The sequence below is a fragment of the Sebastes umbrosus genome, chromosome 3 (genome assembly GCF_015220745.1).
Source record: "Sebastes umbrosus isolate fSebUmb1 chromosome 3, fSebUmb1.pri, whole genome shotgun sequence".
NCBI classification, from domain to species: Eukaryota; Metazoa; Chordata; class Actinopteri; order Perciformes; family Sebastidae; genus Sebastes; species Sebastes umbrosus.
This window is the reverse complement of record NC_051271.1, coordinates 12,290,319-12,307,455: the sequence shown is the minus strand read 5'-3', so window position 1 is coordinate 12,307,455 and position 17,137 is coordinate 12,290,319. Positions and strand designations below refer to the sequence as shown.

At 38.4% G+C, this 17,137-nt stretch overlaps 2 protein-coding genes across 4 annotated transcripts; one reads left to right on the top strand and one right to left on the bottom strand.

The window, feature by feature from the left end:
* Nucleotides 1–62: 62 nt before the first annotated feature.
* On the bottom strand, nucleotides 63–7,067 carry lias (lipoic acid synthetase). Its single transcript, XM_037763963.1, has 11 exons — nucleotides 6,889–7,067; nucleotides 6,467–6,633; nucleotides 5,122–5,215; nucleotides 4,594–4,674; nucleotides 4,191–4,347; nucleotides 3,664–3,721; nucleotides 3,440–3,568; nucleotides 2,596–2,741; nucleotides 2,443–2,513; nucleotides 2,227–2,338; nucleotides 63–1,057 (listed from the first exon to the last, which is right to left on the bottom strand). Exons 1-11 carry the CDS (start codon nucleotides 6,997–6,999, stop codon nucleotides 996–998), a joined length of 1,188 nt encoding a protein of 395 aa, XP_037619891.1. The 5' UTR covers nucleotides 7,000–7,067; the 3' UTR covers nucleotides 63–995.
* A 1,491-nt stretch (nucleotides 7,068–8,558) lies between these two features.
* On the top strand, nucleotides 8,559–15,172 carry rpl9 (ribosomal protein L9). 3 transcript variants are annotated; one of them, XM_037763966.1, is made up of 8 exons: nucleotides 8,606–8,628; nucleotides 9,485–9,531; nucleotides 9,647–9,762; nucleotides 10,588–10,683; nucleotides 10,903–11,035; nucleotides 11,498–11,578; nucleotides 13,345–13,474; nucleotides 15,011–15,172. In XM_037763966.1, exons 2-7 carry the CDS (start codon nucleotides 9,486–9,488, stop codon nucleotides 13,449–13,451), a joined length of 579 nt encoding a protein of 192 aa, XP_037619894.1. In that variant the 5' UTR covers nucleotides 8,606–8,628; nucleotide 9,485; the 3' UTR covers nucleotides 13,452–13,474; nucleotides 15,011–15,172. The 3 variants fall into 3 exon arrangements, with proteins under 3 accessions (XP_037619892.1, XP_037619894.1, XP_037619893.1); XM_037763964.1 differs by lacking the exon at nucleotides 13,345–13,474 and having other exon boundaries at nucleotides 8,559–8,628; XM_037763965.1 differs by lacking the exons at nucleotides 8,606–8,628; nucleotides 13,345–13,474 and adding an exon at nucleotides 8,745–8,769.
* The last annotated feature ends 1,965 nt before the right edge of the window (nucleotides 15,173–17,137 follow it).

Here is a 17,137-nt window from a genome sequence, read left to right as displayed (position 1 = left end):
TGATTATTCCAAATCAATGGAAAGAGAAAAAAAAGTGACACAAAAATGAAAACCAGCAGATGTGGACTGATGACTTTTAATTCTTTAAATATGAAAGTACATTTTAAAGATTAATTTTGTCCAAACCATTAGTATGCAAAATAAACTCACATCTTTCTTGTTCAGGTGTAAAGTTTAAATATTTTTTACGTTAGAAAAAGCAGTTTGAGCCCAAATTTGGCTCTTTATCATGTACAGTCAAAAGTACCTCTTTTGGTACTTCTGTACCTGACGAAAGGCTGATTTGGGCTCATTTTTCTAACGTAATAGAAATTTAAGACGTAGCGTTCGACAGTGTTACAGCCATATATTTATTTTTTGTATCATGGAGCTGCTGCAAGAACCCTCAGACCAAAAAAAACTAAACGCTTCATTAAATCCGTCCTGAAGCAGCAGACATCAAAGAGCTCATAAACGGAGCGTGCGGTTAAAGATCAGTAGCTCTCTATCAGAGGTCCAGGGCCCCTGAGGCGAGGGAGGTCATGATGGATGTGATTTAGGAGCCCCCTGAGGTGCAGAGACGGCAAATTACAACCACTGCTAACACCAGGTTGTACTTTCTCCTGGCAGGGTTACATGGACAGTCTGTACTCAGTTTGTCTACATATCTGCTGCTTGTTCTCTTTGATCTCCTCTCCCTAAAACGTTAGACCTCTGGGTCGTCACAGGTGAAACGTGGAGGACAAGTACATTAAGAAGGAACAGAATGGTCCCTGTACTTACATGAGGTCTTGTTCATGTCACGTCTGTACTCTTAAGGGCACCTGCCCTCTTTTTTTCAAGCAACTTACTACTCATATATATATATTTAAAGTGTTTCCTGTGCTGTAGCTTACAATGATGCATTGTGGTACGGCAGGTGTAAAGCTAATTTTGTCACTGTTTGTGTATAGTAGTTATAGGTAGTGAGCAGACTAGAGGGAGAAAGCCTCCAGAGGCTGCTGGTTTGGTGCTTTTCATTCTGCTATAGTGACTTCTGCTTTTCTCTTATTCAGTAGATTCTTCAGGAAGAACTCGCCTGTAAAAGAGAAAAGACAGATTAGAGAAATGAAACTAAATGAACAAATACATTTACCTGGCTGTTTACTATGTTTTATGATATACACTGTATATGAATTTATAGCACTGGCTAGATGTAAGCAGTGACCAGAACCTGTCCCACCTATGGCCTATTTTAGTTTCACATTATCGTTCTGTGCACTCACTCACACTTACTTCATAGCCACACAAATATTTTTTGGTTTAATTGCTGATGTTTTGAAATCTTAAAGTTCAAAGTAATGAAAATGTAATTTAAAAAAAAATCATGGTTATAATAGTTTTGAATTTTCAATTAGTTTTGTTATTTTAGTTTTGACTTTTTTATTTCTTTTTAGTTTAGTTTTAGTTAGTTTTCGCAGTGTGTTTGCCAGTTTTAGTTTAGTTTCAGTTTATCAGAAAGGTTTAGTTTTTATAGGTTTAGTTTTACAGTAGTTTTAGTTTGTTTTTGTTAAAGCCAGGTATAATGTCTCAGATGTAGCTACATATACATACAAAATACATGGTTGGAGAACTGTGTAGGATGTTTAATGTTTAATCTTTATGCTGCTTTAGTAGCCCGATGTGAAGCAATTACAGCATAGCACCGTCTCCTGGAAGGTCAAGTGTTTTGAATTTCTGTGTCACGAGAGTTGAGGCAAATTCATGCCGTCTCCTTTTTACAGTTTTGAAATATGATAGATTAAAAAAAAAAAAAATGAAATGAATTTATGTTCATTTTTTATTTTACTTTTAAATCAGGAAATATAGTTTTGTTTTTTCTTAAACGATTTTTAATTAGTTTCAGTTTACTAAAAATATTTTCCACTGCTTACTTTAGTTTTAGTTTACTATAATAACCCAGAGTCAAAGCAGAAAAAATGTCCCTGTTACTCGGGATAGACCACAGACCTCACTGAACAGTTTTCTCTATTTGAGGTAACAGTCCCTATGTAAACTGTTGACACTGCTCAGTGGATTATCATTATTATTATTATTGAAAGATGTTACTGCTGCTGAATTTTCAAATGTAAATTTTCAGCACAAACAACATTGTATTCACCTACATTGTATTATGTCTCAGAGACAGATATCTCAACCTAAAACTATCTGCATGTCTGGATACCACTCGGGGTAAGTGAGAAAATATAGATAGTGTGTGTTTCTCACCTGCTTTGTAGGAGGATCGCACCAGTGGCCCGCTGGCTGTGTAAACGAAGCCCATATCATTCCCAACTTTCTCCCAGTGGGCAAACTTCTCTGGAGTGACGTATTCATCCACCTGCACCCAAACACACATGGTCACAGTGTGCATTCATTTACCAAATGTGCATTTTTCTAGCAACACTGTTGCCTTAGTAAAAGGGGAAAGTGTAATGTGCTCACTTTTAGGTGGCGTTTAGTGGGCTGCATGTACTGGCCCAGTGTTAGACAGTCCACTCCTGCCTCTCGCAACTCTGCAACATCACCACAACAGTGTGATCAGGAAATTGTTGTACTTTGCATCACAATTTTGGAAGTATTTCTATGTGTACACACCAGTCAAGGTGTTGAGGACCTGTTGGTCAGTCTCGCCCAGTCCCAGCATGATGGACGTCTTGGTGAGCACATTGGGTTTGACCTCTTTAGCGTGCTTCAGGACACTCAGAGACTGGTCAATGTTTGCTCTGGGGTCACGCACAAACCTGCAAACAGATGGACATACTGAGCAACTAAAATAATCATCAAAAAGGGTAAAAATATACCAAGATTACCATTAACAATTCTTCTCCACACTTCTACAGTGTGTCTTCCCCGTGTTTACACGTCTGCAGTTTCTTGTATTTATACTAACAGAAATGGCTGTGATGTGCCCCCTGCTGGTCAGTGTGTGTACAACTGTCCTCCTGCCTAAGACTGACTTCCCTCTTGTGGCAGAGCTGTAAGTAAGTATAGTAAAACAACTACACAATGTATTTCTAAAAATATAAACTCGATTTTATATCAGCCAGCTCACATATGCTGGAAAGTGTGTTGGCAACTTTTAAACTTTGCTAGATAACAACTTAACATGACACATTTTAAAGTGCTCTTGCATATCACTGTAAACATATTTTCCTATCGTGCAACAGACAAAATAATGAAAGTTTGTTGTCTGACTTTTTTTTACTGATACCTCTGTGTAATTATTAAAAAACCCTGTTATTCTTTGGCTTGTTGGCTGATCAGAGGCCATTAAAATCAGACTGAATTCAAGGCATTCAGGTTTTAATTAATGTTGAAACAGAGATTAGATGCTCAGCTTCTAACTTTGAGCATTTATCATCTTAGAAAAGAAGTAAGAGCCAATATATATAAACGGCTGGTGAAATACAGAGGCAATATGTTGAGGCTCGGTCAGTACCTTTGCAGTTCTCGCACTGTCTCCACATTGTGGGCATACACATCCAACCCTGACAGGGCGATCTTCTCTACTGCCGCCAAGTCACCGCGAAAATCAGGGGTCAGACATTCAACCAGTATCCGAGAGTCCCTAAGATGAGGATGACAAAAGTGCTTATTTATTCATTTTGCACAGATATTAAGATACAAATACCAGATGATTCCAAGAGGGATGGGAGATTATACCTTTCCTTCAGGTTGGAGACGGTCTTAGCAAAGTGTTCTGCCCCTCCATCAGCAATATCTGCAAAATAAAAAGGAAAATGTGGAATTACAGGCCATCACTGCGGACTAAAACTTTACTTTGTAAACCTTTTTAAATCTATTAAGAGGAAATTTTGTATTCTGTAAAAACTATTTTGAAAAATATGACTGTTTGTAAATCCTTGCATTTTTGCTGATTTAAAAGTCGCATGACTGATAGACCTTATATAAAGAAACCAGAAATGAGCTCAGATTCCCTCCTGATGAAGATAATGGTAGCCAGAAATATTTGGGGAGTAAAGCATGGTATGTTAGGAAAGAGTAGTGCAACGTGTTTTAATTTTGATGGACTTGTACTGAAGCTGTTCCTCACTGTGCGTGTGTGTGTGTGTGTTAAAGTTAGAAAATGAATGGTTCCTTTTCTCCTTGTAAAAGTTTCATTGCTGGCAATGGTGTAACGTCACACCTAGGAATGATTAGGTAGATACATCGAGTTAGGGAGCCATTACCATCTCTATCGACTGAGGTGAGAACCACGTAGTCCAGCCCCCAGGCAGCGATGGCCTTGGCTGTGTTGTAGGGCTCGTCTGGGTCCAGAGGTGGAGGCCGACGGGCCGTCTTTATGGAGCAGAACCTGCAGCCACGGGTACACGTGTCCCCCATCAGCTACATACAAAGAGAGCGAAAAAAAAAAACCTTAGTTATATGTATGTCGTATAACTGGAGCAAATAATCCATACAGATATGTATCATAAGACGTTATCTTTTGACAAGTGTGTCTACTTTTTTGGAAAATGTTAGCTTGTACAGACACGTGCACATGTGCTAGATGTACAGAGATGATATCAAAGTGCTTTTTTGTGGTTTTATATAACTGTCAGTAAAATTCAGTTGCACCACAGAGTCACGTACCATGATGGTGGCTGTGGCTGTGGCGTACTCTCCTCCTCCCCAACATTCCCCAATGTTGGGACACCTGGCCTCCTCACACACCTGAGAAAAAACACACACACACACACACACACACACACACAGTCTTCAAATGCACAAGAACTGACACAGGGTGATTGGACTTGTCTTCAGTGTCAGTAGTATTTATCAGACATCTTATATATAGATAGGCCCTCATATAAAAGTCATGTAAGTTTGCAATTTGATAAAGATGTTACAAAAAAATCTAAACTGTTGTCTGTATTTGGAGGGCAAGTATTATTACCGAGGTAAAATTCCCGATATCACTTGAGCCATGTATTTGAAGGATATAGTTGAAGCAAGCATTTCTTTTGCATATGGGATCAAGATGTCAGAGGGACTGCTATTTTCCTTCTAGCTAAATATTACAGCCATAAGTCAAAATTCCATATAAGAAAACCCCCGTCTTCACTGTCTTCATGAACGATGTCAAAAATGTTGAAATCATTTTTTTTCTTCACAACTTACCGTGTGCAGGTTGAGGTCTCTCAGTGTGTTCTTCAGCTTGTTGTAGTTTTTCCCGATGGGGATCTCCGTCTTCAGCCATGGAGGAAGGCGCAGCCTGTCCCAAAAACAGCAGCAGAGCCATTCACTAAATGTGCAAGAGTGGTCTTGTCTCCATGTAGGTGTGGACAACGTCTTCTGTCACTGTATATGTACTATCATTATTATCAGCCTTTTTATTATTATTATTAGTAGTCATATTTATATTATTATTACTGATATTACTATTATCACTCTATTACATCCACTGCTATTGATTAATTCTGTAAGATAAGATAAAGATAAGATAAGATATACTTTTATTGTCCCAGTTGGGAAATTTTTCCTGAACTCCGTCCAACTGCAGTTACAAACACTAAATTGAACTAGCATAAACAACAATAATAAACGATTCCACACAAGACAGGGAAACAGTTCCACAGAAACAGATGTTTCAACACATACACAGTCCACGTACATAATGCCACATACTATCACACACACCAAGGCAGGTATTGCACCCAGGTAGTGCACTGCACCGTCCACCGTCTTGCCCATATTGCACAGACAATAGCCCAATATTACACAGATGCAACATATTGCACTGTCTCAATTTAACATATTGCACTGTCCCTATTTAACATGCACTGTCCCTATTTAACATATTGCACTGTCCCAATTTAACATATTGCACTGTCCCTATTTAACATATTGCACTGTCCCTATTTAACATATTGCACTGTCATTATGATAGCTTTATGTTACGAGTTGTTGAGAAGTTTAATAGACATCGGGTATATAGAATATGGTGCATCTTTACTTTTTACTCTTGTTGGGTCTCTAAATGATAGAATATGACCTAGACCTGCTCTATATGAAAAACGTCTTGAGATAACTTCTGTTGTGATTTGACACTCTCTAAAATTCAATTGAATTGAATATGTCACTAGACATTGGGATACAAAAACTTTGCCCTTTTCGTGGAGCAGTAAAACTTCAAGGTGAGAAAACAAGCATGAAAAATTGCTGCTCGTTCAGCCCATTATCATGAAAACAATTACAATCTCTCAGAACTAAACCTACACATCACTTTTAACAGATCCTCTGTGAAGTGTAGTTCAGATCAAATGCATGATTACATGATATTGCATCACCACACATCCACTACTGAACACTGGATGGATGGAGAGGATCTACCTCTAGCAATTTCCCTTAAAAGGTATGACACTTAGACCTCAAGTTGATTCATTCCAGCACAGTCTGGCAGAGACCTGGTCTTTGAACCCTTTTGATAACACTCTACACACACAGATAACACATGCTGTCTCACCTCTCTCCCTTCTCTCTCTTCAGGTTGCCTCTGTACTCTGCCCACTTGCTTTTCTCTGATAGATCCCCTGAGATGAAGTCTTGTAGATCCGGCCCGTCGTCCTCCAGCAGCTCCTTCTTCTTCTCTGGGGAGGATTTCACCACAGTGGACAAACAGCTGGTGTAAACCTGCAAGAGAGGAAGAGGACTGGTGGTTAGTTCAGGCTTCACAGAGTCTCTTCGTACAATCACACACTGTCATGATGTTATAATACACACTTCTTAGGGTAGTTATAAAACAGCCTGACTCACTGCAGACTGAAGTTACAAAACATAACACAAGGCCTGTGACCATGACTACAACCATGGCAACAACAACCAACGGTAGCCGTTATAACCGTTAGTTTGTTAGTTGGAGAATAATCGAGCAGTGTAAATACTCACTGGTGGGATGCATCTGGGACTGAGCCACAGATGGTTTGTGGAGAAACGACCTGCTACACAACAACTTTGTTTGAGCAGCGCCATGACTTTAGCAAGCAGGACGACGGTCATTGACAAACAATCCTCGACTGCTTTGGTCTTGTGATGCGTTCACGTGATGTACGCAGACTGGGTAGATAGAGAAACCTCTCTATTTTCCGCGGATCATTCCAACGCTAGTTAAATGCGCTAAAATAGTTTTTTTAATTCAAGATATGTCCTAATGAGGTTTAAAACATCTTGTGTAAAGTAGACTAATTTAGACGGCTTATATGAAAGGTTTTCTCCCACTCGGGTTCATCGTGCGGTTTTTACAAACTGACTTTGAATGCGACAGAGCCAACTGGGAGGAAATAGTGATGGGAATTCCGGATCTTTTTAATGAGCCAGATCATTTGGCTCAGCTCACCAAAGAAGAGCCGGCTCTTTCTGCTCCCAAACGGCTCTTCATTTGACCACTTCTGCCTTTTATAATTCAGCCAAATTTAGCGCTGTTTTGACCTTTGATTAGTATGTATGCATATATATATCACTTAAATTATTCAATATAAATATACTAAACCTTATAATTTCCAGAATACCATCATTTTACATGCTGCTTCGTTTCCGACTGTCACTCATCTTGTCTCATATTCGCGCATCACATTCCTCTCTCTCTTTCTCTCCTCCTCTCCCGCCTGCTCTGTACCTGTAGACTGTCAGCGCGCCTATGATCCTTGTCTGTCATCACCTGATTGGTCGCACGGACATCACTAATGGTACGTGTCCACAGGGGCGTTTTTTATCGCGAGGGGACGCGACGCTTCCCAACATTGGACGCTTGGTGGGCTGTCCCTAGAAACAAGGCACTCGGCTCCTGATTGGATGAACGTTTTCCCTCCGTTGGCTGCTGCTCAAACCGGAACCAGTATGGAGGCTCGTTTGGAAACTATCTTCTCTTATTTCACGTAAATAGTTCACTGAGATGTGTTTCTGAAAACATTTGAGGCGAGAAATAATCCATGCAGTTGCTGGATCTGTCTTTATTTTGGCTCGACAACGTTTAGTTTAAAAGATTATCAGGAGTTTCGAGAGGCGGCGCGTCGCGTCGGATGCCCGTGATTTGCATAAAGTAGCCAGGACTTCAACTTTATGCAAATGAGGAGCGGGCTTCCTGCACGCCTAGTCTCTCGAATCGCGACGCCACGCTACCAGAATGCATTGCGGGCTGCTTGCATAGACAATGAATGGGGAGCGTGGAAAGCACGGAGGCTGTGGACACGTACCATAACACAACATTCAGTCACAGTCAGTGCATGGAGTGCCCGTGGAGCGGAGAAGATCGTCCTATCATTCTGCCTTGAATTAATTAAAGAAAAAAAAAACGGCTCTCGGATGGGAGCCGGCTCTTATCGTTCATTTAAAAGAGCCGGCTCAAAGAACCGGCTCGTTCGGGACCAACACATCACTATGAGGAATGCTAATAGCTGGACATTAAAACAACATCTGTATGCTAGTTAGTGCGTATTCCTAATATTTACAGCTGCACTATTATTGCTACATTATAAATATAACCCGCGTATAGCATTTATATACTACGAAAATGTGTGACCATCAAGAAGTTCCTCCTCGATTGACTTGTCTTGTCTGATGACGTCACGTACGTGCTCTACAATTGCGTCGTGACGTCCTTCCGTCCTCCTTTCCTCTGCTACCGGCGAGGTGAGGATAGCTGATGAAATATACCGTGGCTTTCATCTAACTCCATCTGTGGCTATTAAACATGTTTTTGAGTTAAATTAGAGCTACCTGACTCGGGATAGTGTTTTGGTTCATTACACAGGCTGTATTTTTGCTTTGACTGTAGGTTTGTGAGGATATGTGTTAGTTTGTTATTCACATTGATGACAGTCAGTCTGAGGCCTGCTGGTACTGGTGGAGCTCTGTCCTGCTCAGGGCCTTCAGCACGTTTATAACAATACTACTGTTAAAAGATAGTGTTGTTGTGAGTTCAGCTGCTTATTACGCTCCTTAATATGTAGCAGAAGTATTCCTGTTAAGTACATATGAGTGTCTAATGTAGTCTACTGGTAGCATTATCTCAAATGCTAGTAGCTCTAATGCAGAGTGGCTGTGCTGAGTCTCATGCTAGACACCTCATTTTACAGTGTCCTGTATTACAGTGGCCACATTGTAGTCAGAAACCTGTTTAAATGGGGAAACTAAGTATAATCCTGTAGTTGTATGATGTATAACATGCCATGTAAAACTTGGCACACTTTGTAGCCTTAACTTTAGATGTATAGCTGTGGAAAGTTTATTTGTTTTGCACAATTTAAGTCTACAACATAACAACAAAAATAGATGAATAATATACAGTGCAGAAAGAGGCAAAAAAAAACACTGGGCTTATCTGAAGCCTCCACCTAGAGACAAGATTAATATAAAGAAATAATGACTACATAATAGTGATAACAATTAGGAAAATATATATATATATCAAAAGTTAAGCTGTCACACACATCATAAGGGATGCAAACTTGCATTAAACACACATTGTGTCCGTTTTTTTTTACAGAATGAAGACCATTCTCAGCAGCCAGTCTGTCGACATCCCCGACAATGGTAAGAAACTGGTGATTTTTTTACACACTTATAAGTATAATCCTGAAGTACTTGGGCTTTAACATCTAAGTTGTATGGAGTGTGGCTTCTTACTCTTGTATGTGTGTTTTTGCAGTCGAGGTGAGGTTGAAGGGGCGGACAGTGACGGTCAAGGGGCCCCGTGGCAAACTCGTCAGGGAGTTCAACCACATCAACCTGGAGCTCAGTCTGCTCGGCAAGAAACAGAAGAAGGTAAGGAGGAACAATACTTTTGTGCTATAACAGTAATTTGAAGGCGGGTTCAAACACCACTGGGCGATTTGATTACATTGTTACCACGATAACGCATGAAAAGTGATATAAGATAATCAAACTGATGCTCAAAGCAGTGACCTGTGTTCCAGTTATGAAGAGTGGTCTCATGTAATGCATATGTGTAAAAGTAGAGTTACTCATATCATCACAATGAAGTCGAATGACAATATTTAGAAGCCCTTGTCTCAATGCGCTCAAATAACTCAAAAGGGTGACTCAATGCAGTTGATCAGCTCTGTTATTTATAACCTTTATTTAACTATGAAGTCACTTTAAGATTAACCTCTTTTACAAGTGAGACCTAGCCAAGACAGGGTCAAATAGCAGTTTCTAACACATAACAAAACAATAACAATGAATCAACGCAGCAACAATGGGTACAACAAAATACATTACATCATACAGTGCATTAACAGGGTAGCATGTTGGTCATGTGTTTATTTAATTGAAGCAACTGCAGCTAGCGGTGGTCACTTCCTTTATTCTTTAAGTTTAAAATCACTTGAAGAGATAAGGGTCTTATGATTGACTATTTGTTGAACAGGGTCCTAGAGTTTGTAGGTGACATACCGTTTAGGGCTGCAAGTAACATTTACTGTATTTTTTTTGTTGATATTGTTACATCTGACAGTTTTTTCAATTAATTTTAATCTGAGAATTGCGAGTAAGTTGTTAAAAATGGCCTTATCACTATGTCAGTGATGTCTTCTAGTTGTTTTCCGACAATGAAAGTGATTTGAGTCGCTGTGCTGTCTTCCTCAGCTTCGTGTGGATAAATGGTGGGGAAACAGGAAGGAGTTGGCCACAGTCCGCACCATCTGTAGCCACGTCCAGAACATGATCAAGGGAGTCACTTTGGTGAGTCCACAGTTGAATTTGTCTGAGTTATTGACAAAGGCAAATTGTACTAATGCCAGACTGCTGCAATAACATCTGTGCCCAGCCTTTATGGTGGGATTAGTATGTTTTGTAGTCATGGCTTCTGCTCTGTCTGGCTGGTTATTGTTGTTAGAACAATTTATTTTGTTTGCCTTTACGTTGTGGCTCAATGCTTTTCTCGCTTCTGTGTGACTGCAGGGTTTCCGGTACAAAATGCGTTCTGTGTACGCCCATTTCCCAATCAACGTAGTCATTCAGGAAACTGGAACTCTGGTGGAGATCAGGAACTTCCTGGGAGAGAAGTACATCCGCCGTGTCCGAATGAGAGCTGGTGAGTCTTGCTGCAAGTTATGGAGATAATTCGGGCTGTTCTCGACCAAAGACATTCCTTTTTCGAATAACACTTAAACAGTTTTGTCAACTAATTGATTAGTCGATTTAATCGATCGATCGATCTGTGAAACTGAGTTCCTCCACAAAGAATCGCACAAAAGCACCACTTGAAAATCTTGTTTACCAGAGATGTGCTCAGAAGTTTCTTGGAAATAAGTCATTCAGCATGAAAAAAGCATAAAAAAGACTGCCCTTGTCCCTCGCCTTGCCCAGCAGCTCTACCTCCATCTGTGTGGGTAAATTAGAGGCATTGTGATGCGCTTTATCTTGTTCCCAGGTTTAAAAGTGCGCTGTAGAAGTGCAGTTTGTTTTACCACTTATTGTATTTAATTTGATAAAGTGTGACAGTTATTTTATCCCATTGTGAGTAGTTATAAAGTTCTCTCTCTCTCTCTTCCAGGTGTGAATTGTGCCGTCTCAATCGTCCAGAAGGACGAGCTGGTGCTGGAGGGAAACGACATTGAGCTGGTGTCAAACTCAGGTACACCGTCTACCCTTTTCTCTACAGCTGTTCTACATGGCACAGTAATTTTTCTCCACATTGGAGAGGAAGGATTCATAACACTACCCCTGCTAAGATCTTTCTCCATGTTTGAACCCAGACATTCTGCTCCCTGGGTGTTAAAACTCCTCAATTAAGGTGTTGCAGATGGTTTGTCATTATTTCGTCAGCAAGGTCCCTGATATAACCAGTTCAGTTCAGTGATGCTGCCTTGAAGCTTGGTATATTAATACTTTAAAACACAAATCCGGAAATCTGTTGGTGACAATGTGATTGGCTGGTACCTCTCCCCCAAAACTACATTTCTGTGCTGCTAGTTTCACATCAGTCATATGGTGTTGTAGTTAACCCTGTCAAATCCTGTCTTCATGTATAGCCCCCTCTTCCATTCTACAGAATCAATAGAATATTTCCCTGAACTGTCAACATGAGTTTGACACTTAAGGTCATATAAAGTAGTACTCTTCCTCATTAACATTTGAGTTGCACTCTCGGGCTGTCAACGAATATTCTAAATTTGAATATTTATTCAAATAGTAAAAAAAACAAAAAAAAAACAGATTTGAATATGACAATGTATATTCAACTGTGAAAAGGAAGCAGCTCTACCATGGCTGTCTGAATTATGCACACTGAATAAAAGGATGGGAGTCACACAATGATACTTTCATTAATTGAAAATGAAATAAAACGTTAGGTCAAGTTGAACGAGGAATAATTCAACAACCGTAATGGTGTCAGAACTTGGCCACAGAGAGAGTGACGCAGTGTCCTAACGGCAGGCGTTGCAGTACGTCATGTAAACACACCATGTGTTATATCTCCTGTGTGCTCGAGATCACACAGGAGATGTAACCTCTTGAAAGATGGGCGAGTAGTACGTGTTATCTTCTGACATTTGTACTTTTTAAAATAGAAAACCAGGGAGATGGATATTTGAATAGTTCTAATCTGTGTTTATTTAGAATGAATATTCAAAGGCCAATTTTGACAGCCCTAGTGCACTCATAGTGTTATCATTGATAAATGTTGTGATGTAGAAAATTGTAGCCATTTCTTTGTGTGATTTAAATTATACTGTACAATTCAGTTAATTCTAGCACTTAAGTGTTTTTCAAAATAACTGAAGACAGTGGTTCCCAAACTATTTAGGTTTGTTTGGGTTTATAGTTGAAGCAAAGTCAAGGTTACATATGTGCTGAGTCGTGAGCACTTAAAACAAAAGTTATTTGAATTACTTTTAGAGCTCTGAAGACACAAATAACCATCATTTACAGCAAAGATTCATGTCCCCCAAAAATGGCACAATGACCCAGATATATATACCCACTGATTTCATTGACTTTTTTATCTATAATGTCAAGAATGATGTCCAGTAGGGCTGCATGATCTTGAGAAAATATCCAATTGTAATTCAACTGAAATTGTGATATGATTTGTGACATTAAAGGTAATGATGATTTTTAAATCATTATACTTATTTTCACTGGAAAAACATTTTAAAGTTATTATGGTGTGATTTTTGCAGGGATCTGCACCAAACTAAGATTTTCTCTTAAGTCTATAGTATATGTTGTGTTGGCCTGGACACCTTTGCTGCACAACAGTAATTGTGCAATAATTGTGTTCATCCCTAGTCAGTCTGACCTTTCCTCAGTCTCTCCCCTCCATCCTTCTCTGTACTTACTGTGATCCCATGTGTGACGTGACGTGTTGCTCATCATCCCAACCTTTCTCCGTTCCAGCTGCTCTGATCCAACAGGCCACCACAGTCAAAAACAAGGATATCAGAAAGTTCTTGGACGGTATTTACGTGTCTGAGAAGGGAACAGTATTGGATAAGGCTCAGTAAAAGTTACATCTGCACTCGTTGAGGTTAGACAATGCCGTCGAAGCCTCCCTCGTGGCCGATCTGTTTTCTTTTTCTTTGCATGTTCTTTACACTGTCTGATGTCTTGGTGGCGATGCAAAAAGACATTTTTTACTTTTTCTTTTAATTGCTCAATTTCCTCTGTTAGAGATTTCTGCATGCTTTCTTTGTGTTTGCAATGCAAACCTTTTATTTTAAAGTTATTAGGGCTGGGCAATATGATATAAAACAATGTGATAATACCATCATCATCAAGTAATATGAGTATTTTCAGGATTAACTCTTTTAATCAGACCAACAATCCAAAACTCAGAGAATACATTTTCTGTCATACATGACAAAGAAAAGCATCAAAACATGCTAGATAGATGCTGGAGCCAGCACATGTCTGGCTTTTTTGCTTGCAAAATGAAATGAAACAATTGATCAAAATAGTTGTTTTTCTCTCAATAGAATAATTCAATTGATTAATCGTGACCATTCTAATATTGATATTTGCCTGGTATCTGAAAAATACAATTCTCGTCTCAACTGAGAAACTAATTTGAGTTTAATTTCTAAAATAAGAAAATAGCCGTGGTACTGAACGCTTTCAGTTGTTTCTGGAGGTATGCCACTTCCAAATTTTGATATCTCGTTTTCGTTGCAGTGATTGTCACTTTAGTATGGAGGACGGAACCTGCCAAAATCCAAAATGAACTCGATAAATACATAAATATGCCATTAAATGTTCCAAAATAATATTTAAAATAAATGTCATTAATTAATTGATCAAATGTGACATAAATTGATATTTTGGTTTTAATTTGCTTTATGTACCTTTTGTATACCTTTTCCATTTAATTTATTTATGTATTTTTAAAATTTAAATTTATTTGCAAAAATGAAAGGGAAAAATAACTAGAGTAGAAAGGGGAATTAATACAATGGTAAATATAGAAGCATCAATTTGTCACATTTTATCAATTAATGCCTACATTCATTTTGAATTTGTTACATGTAATGCCATTTATTTATTGAGTCATTTTTGGCAGGTTCTGTCTTCATACTATTGGGCATCTGTTAAATAAATGTATTACTGATATATCCAACCATGGCAGGTTTATTTAAAGAAATGCAAGTACAATGAATAGTGTCAATATTTTGTATATTTTATGACATCAAAACTCTTTATATGCAAGCTAACAATCCATATTTGTTTAATTAATTTGGGCCACACAGTTTTGTTAAACAATATCATATCATCACAATATGGTTCCACTGAAAGTCTATAATTATTAATATTGATCTGTTGCCCGGCCATGTGTGTTTAACATTTTTTTTGAACTTCAATTTAATGTCTTCATTTAACTCTAACCACAGCATGCATCTATAATCTGAGTTGTTAAATCTTAGTAGTAGAAACAAAACATTTTTAATAGCACTCATGTCATGCAGGCTATTTAGCATGTTGTGGTAATATAAGGTTTACATTAAACCACCTACCTGTTGCATGTGATCAGGTCTCTCCCTTCACACTCGGCTCTTCTGTTTCTTTTCAGCGGCTTTGATCCAACAGGCCACCACGGTCAGAAAGAAGGACATCAGGAAGTTCCTGGACGGCATCTACGTCAGCGAGAAGACCACTGTGGTGGAGCAAGATGCTGAATAATATTTCACCATGTCCCATTATGACCAATAAAACTCCCAACTTTTCCAAATCATCTGTTCTCTTGTTCATTTTGTTAGCTGCTGCAGGTCACAATGGGTTTAGCTAAAACGGCACTTGTGGAATAAATTTGGCAAAAATATAAATGTGATATAAATTGAACAACAATAACCGTGACTCAAAAGTATAAATGGGAAAATTCGGGTTACAATGAATAAACAAAGTAGATTAGATCTGCATTTAAAAAATCAATCTGCTGTCAGTGTTTCTATTTATACACACTGTTGGAAATTTAATGGTGTTAATGTAATAGTAAATACAGGCAAAATATAATACAGCTATGAAATTGTGAAATCTCAATATATATATATATATAAAAAAAAAAGGTATTTAATCCTGCTTGTTGTCGTTTGTACAGTCATAATGAAACAACAGTGAGTGGTGGAAGAAGTATTCACGTCCTTTACTTCAGTAAAAGTAGAAATACTGTTACAAGTAAAAGTCCTATATTCAAAAATCTTAAGTAAATGTACAAAAGTAGGCTATTGGCATCAAAATATACTTAAAGTACCAAAAGTAAAAGTACTCATGCAGACTGGCCCATTTTGTTATAATTATTGATCCATTAATGTGTACATCACTTTAATGTTGCGGTTGCTAAAGGTGGAGCTTATTTCAACTACTTTATATACTTCTCTAAAGCTTGTGAAAGTTCTTCTGGGGATCAAGTCTTATCATCTATAGTAATATATCTATAATTTGTTGATTAATTTTGTATCTGAATCTGCAAGGTAACTAAAGTTATCAGATAAATGTAGTGGAGTAAAACGAATATTTCCCTCTGAGATGTAGTGGAGAATAAAGTGGCAGAAAATTTAAATACTTCAGCACAGTACTTGAGTAAATGTAGCTTAGTTACTTTCCACCACTGGCGCCGGTCTATCACACGAGTGGCTCTGCTCCTACTTCTGATAAAGTGTCATGAAATAAAACTGTCTTAGGGGAAAACAAATATAACCTCATAATTGGGGAGCTTCAGGAGTGCGAGTAGGTAGATTTTCACCTTCGCTAACTACTGGATACTGGCTGTTGCCTAGCTACACACTTGATGGCCAGATGTGAGTAAAATGACCTGCTATAGACTGTAGGCTTAACAGTGAAAATATGCTGAATGAATCGAATTTAAACAATTCGTTTTTGGATTATTTTTGCAATATCTTTGTTAGATATTTTGTCACGATAATTTCAAAACTTTCTGGGGTTAAACCTGCTATACTTTCTGAGTTTAACATGATGTTGCTCTATTGGTTTAGCAGCTGTTTAGGGTCTGAGATCAGTTTAAACCAGAGCTATATCAAACAAATGTACTGCCTATAACTACATGTGTTATTGTTATACAGAACTGTCTGCCTGTGTAGTGATGTGAGTGGGGCCTCATTAGACAGTTTCAGGTTAGCGTGTTTTTGATGTTTGAAGATGCTTAACAATGCTGGAAAAGCTCATTGTGTTACCAACTCCTCCAATCAATCTGTGCCCAAACCTTACAGTTATTCCTAAACTGACACAGAAGCATGCACTACCATTAAACAAATACTTGGTAGATGTGACAAGTGATGTACACAGAAGCTGAAGAATAGGAGGTTGAATGAGTATTAATGATTATTCTGGTGAGCGAATAGTCATATTATAAAATCAAAAGGCTGGAATTTCTTCAAATTTGGCATAAATGTCCACTTGACTCGAGGATGAACTGATTCGATTTTGGTGGTCAAAGGTCACTGTGACCTCATAAAACACATTTTTTGGCCTTAACTCAAGAATTGATATTCTAATTATGACATTTTTACACAAATATCTAACAGGATAAAATAATGAAGTGATGACATTTTGGACAGACATGGATGTAAACTTGACCGGTTGGCGGAGGCATACAACCACAAGGTGGTAATTCAAGTTTATTGATGTAGCTTTTTGCATCTTGACAACATCTCAAAGCACACACACATATTTAGGTTATGGT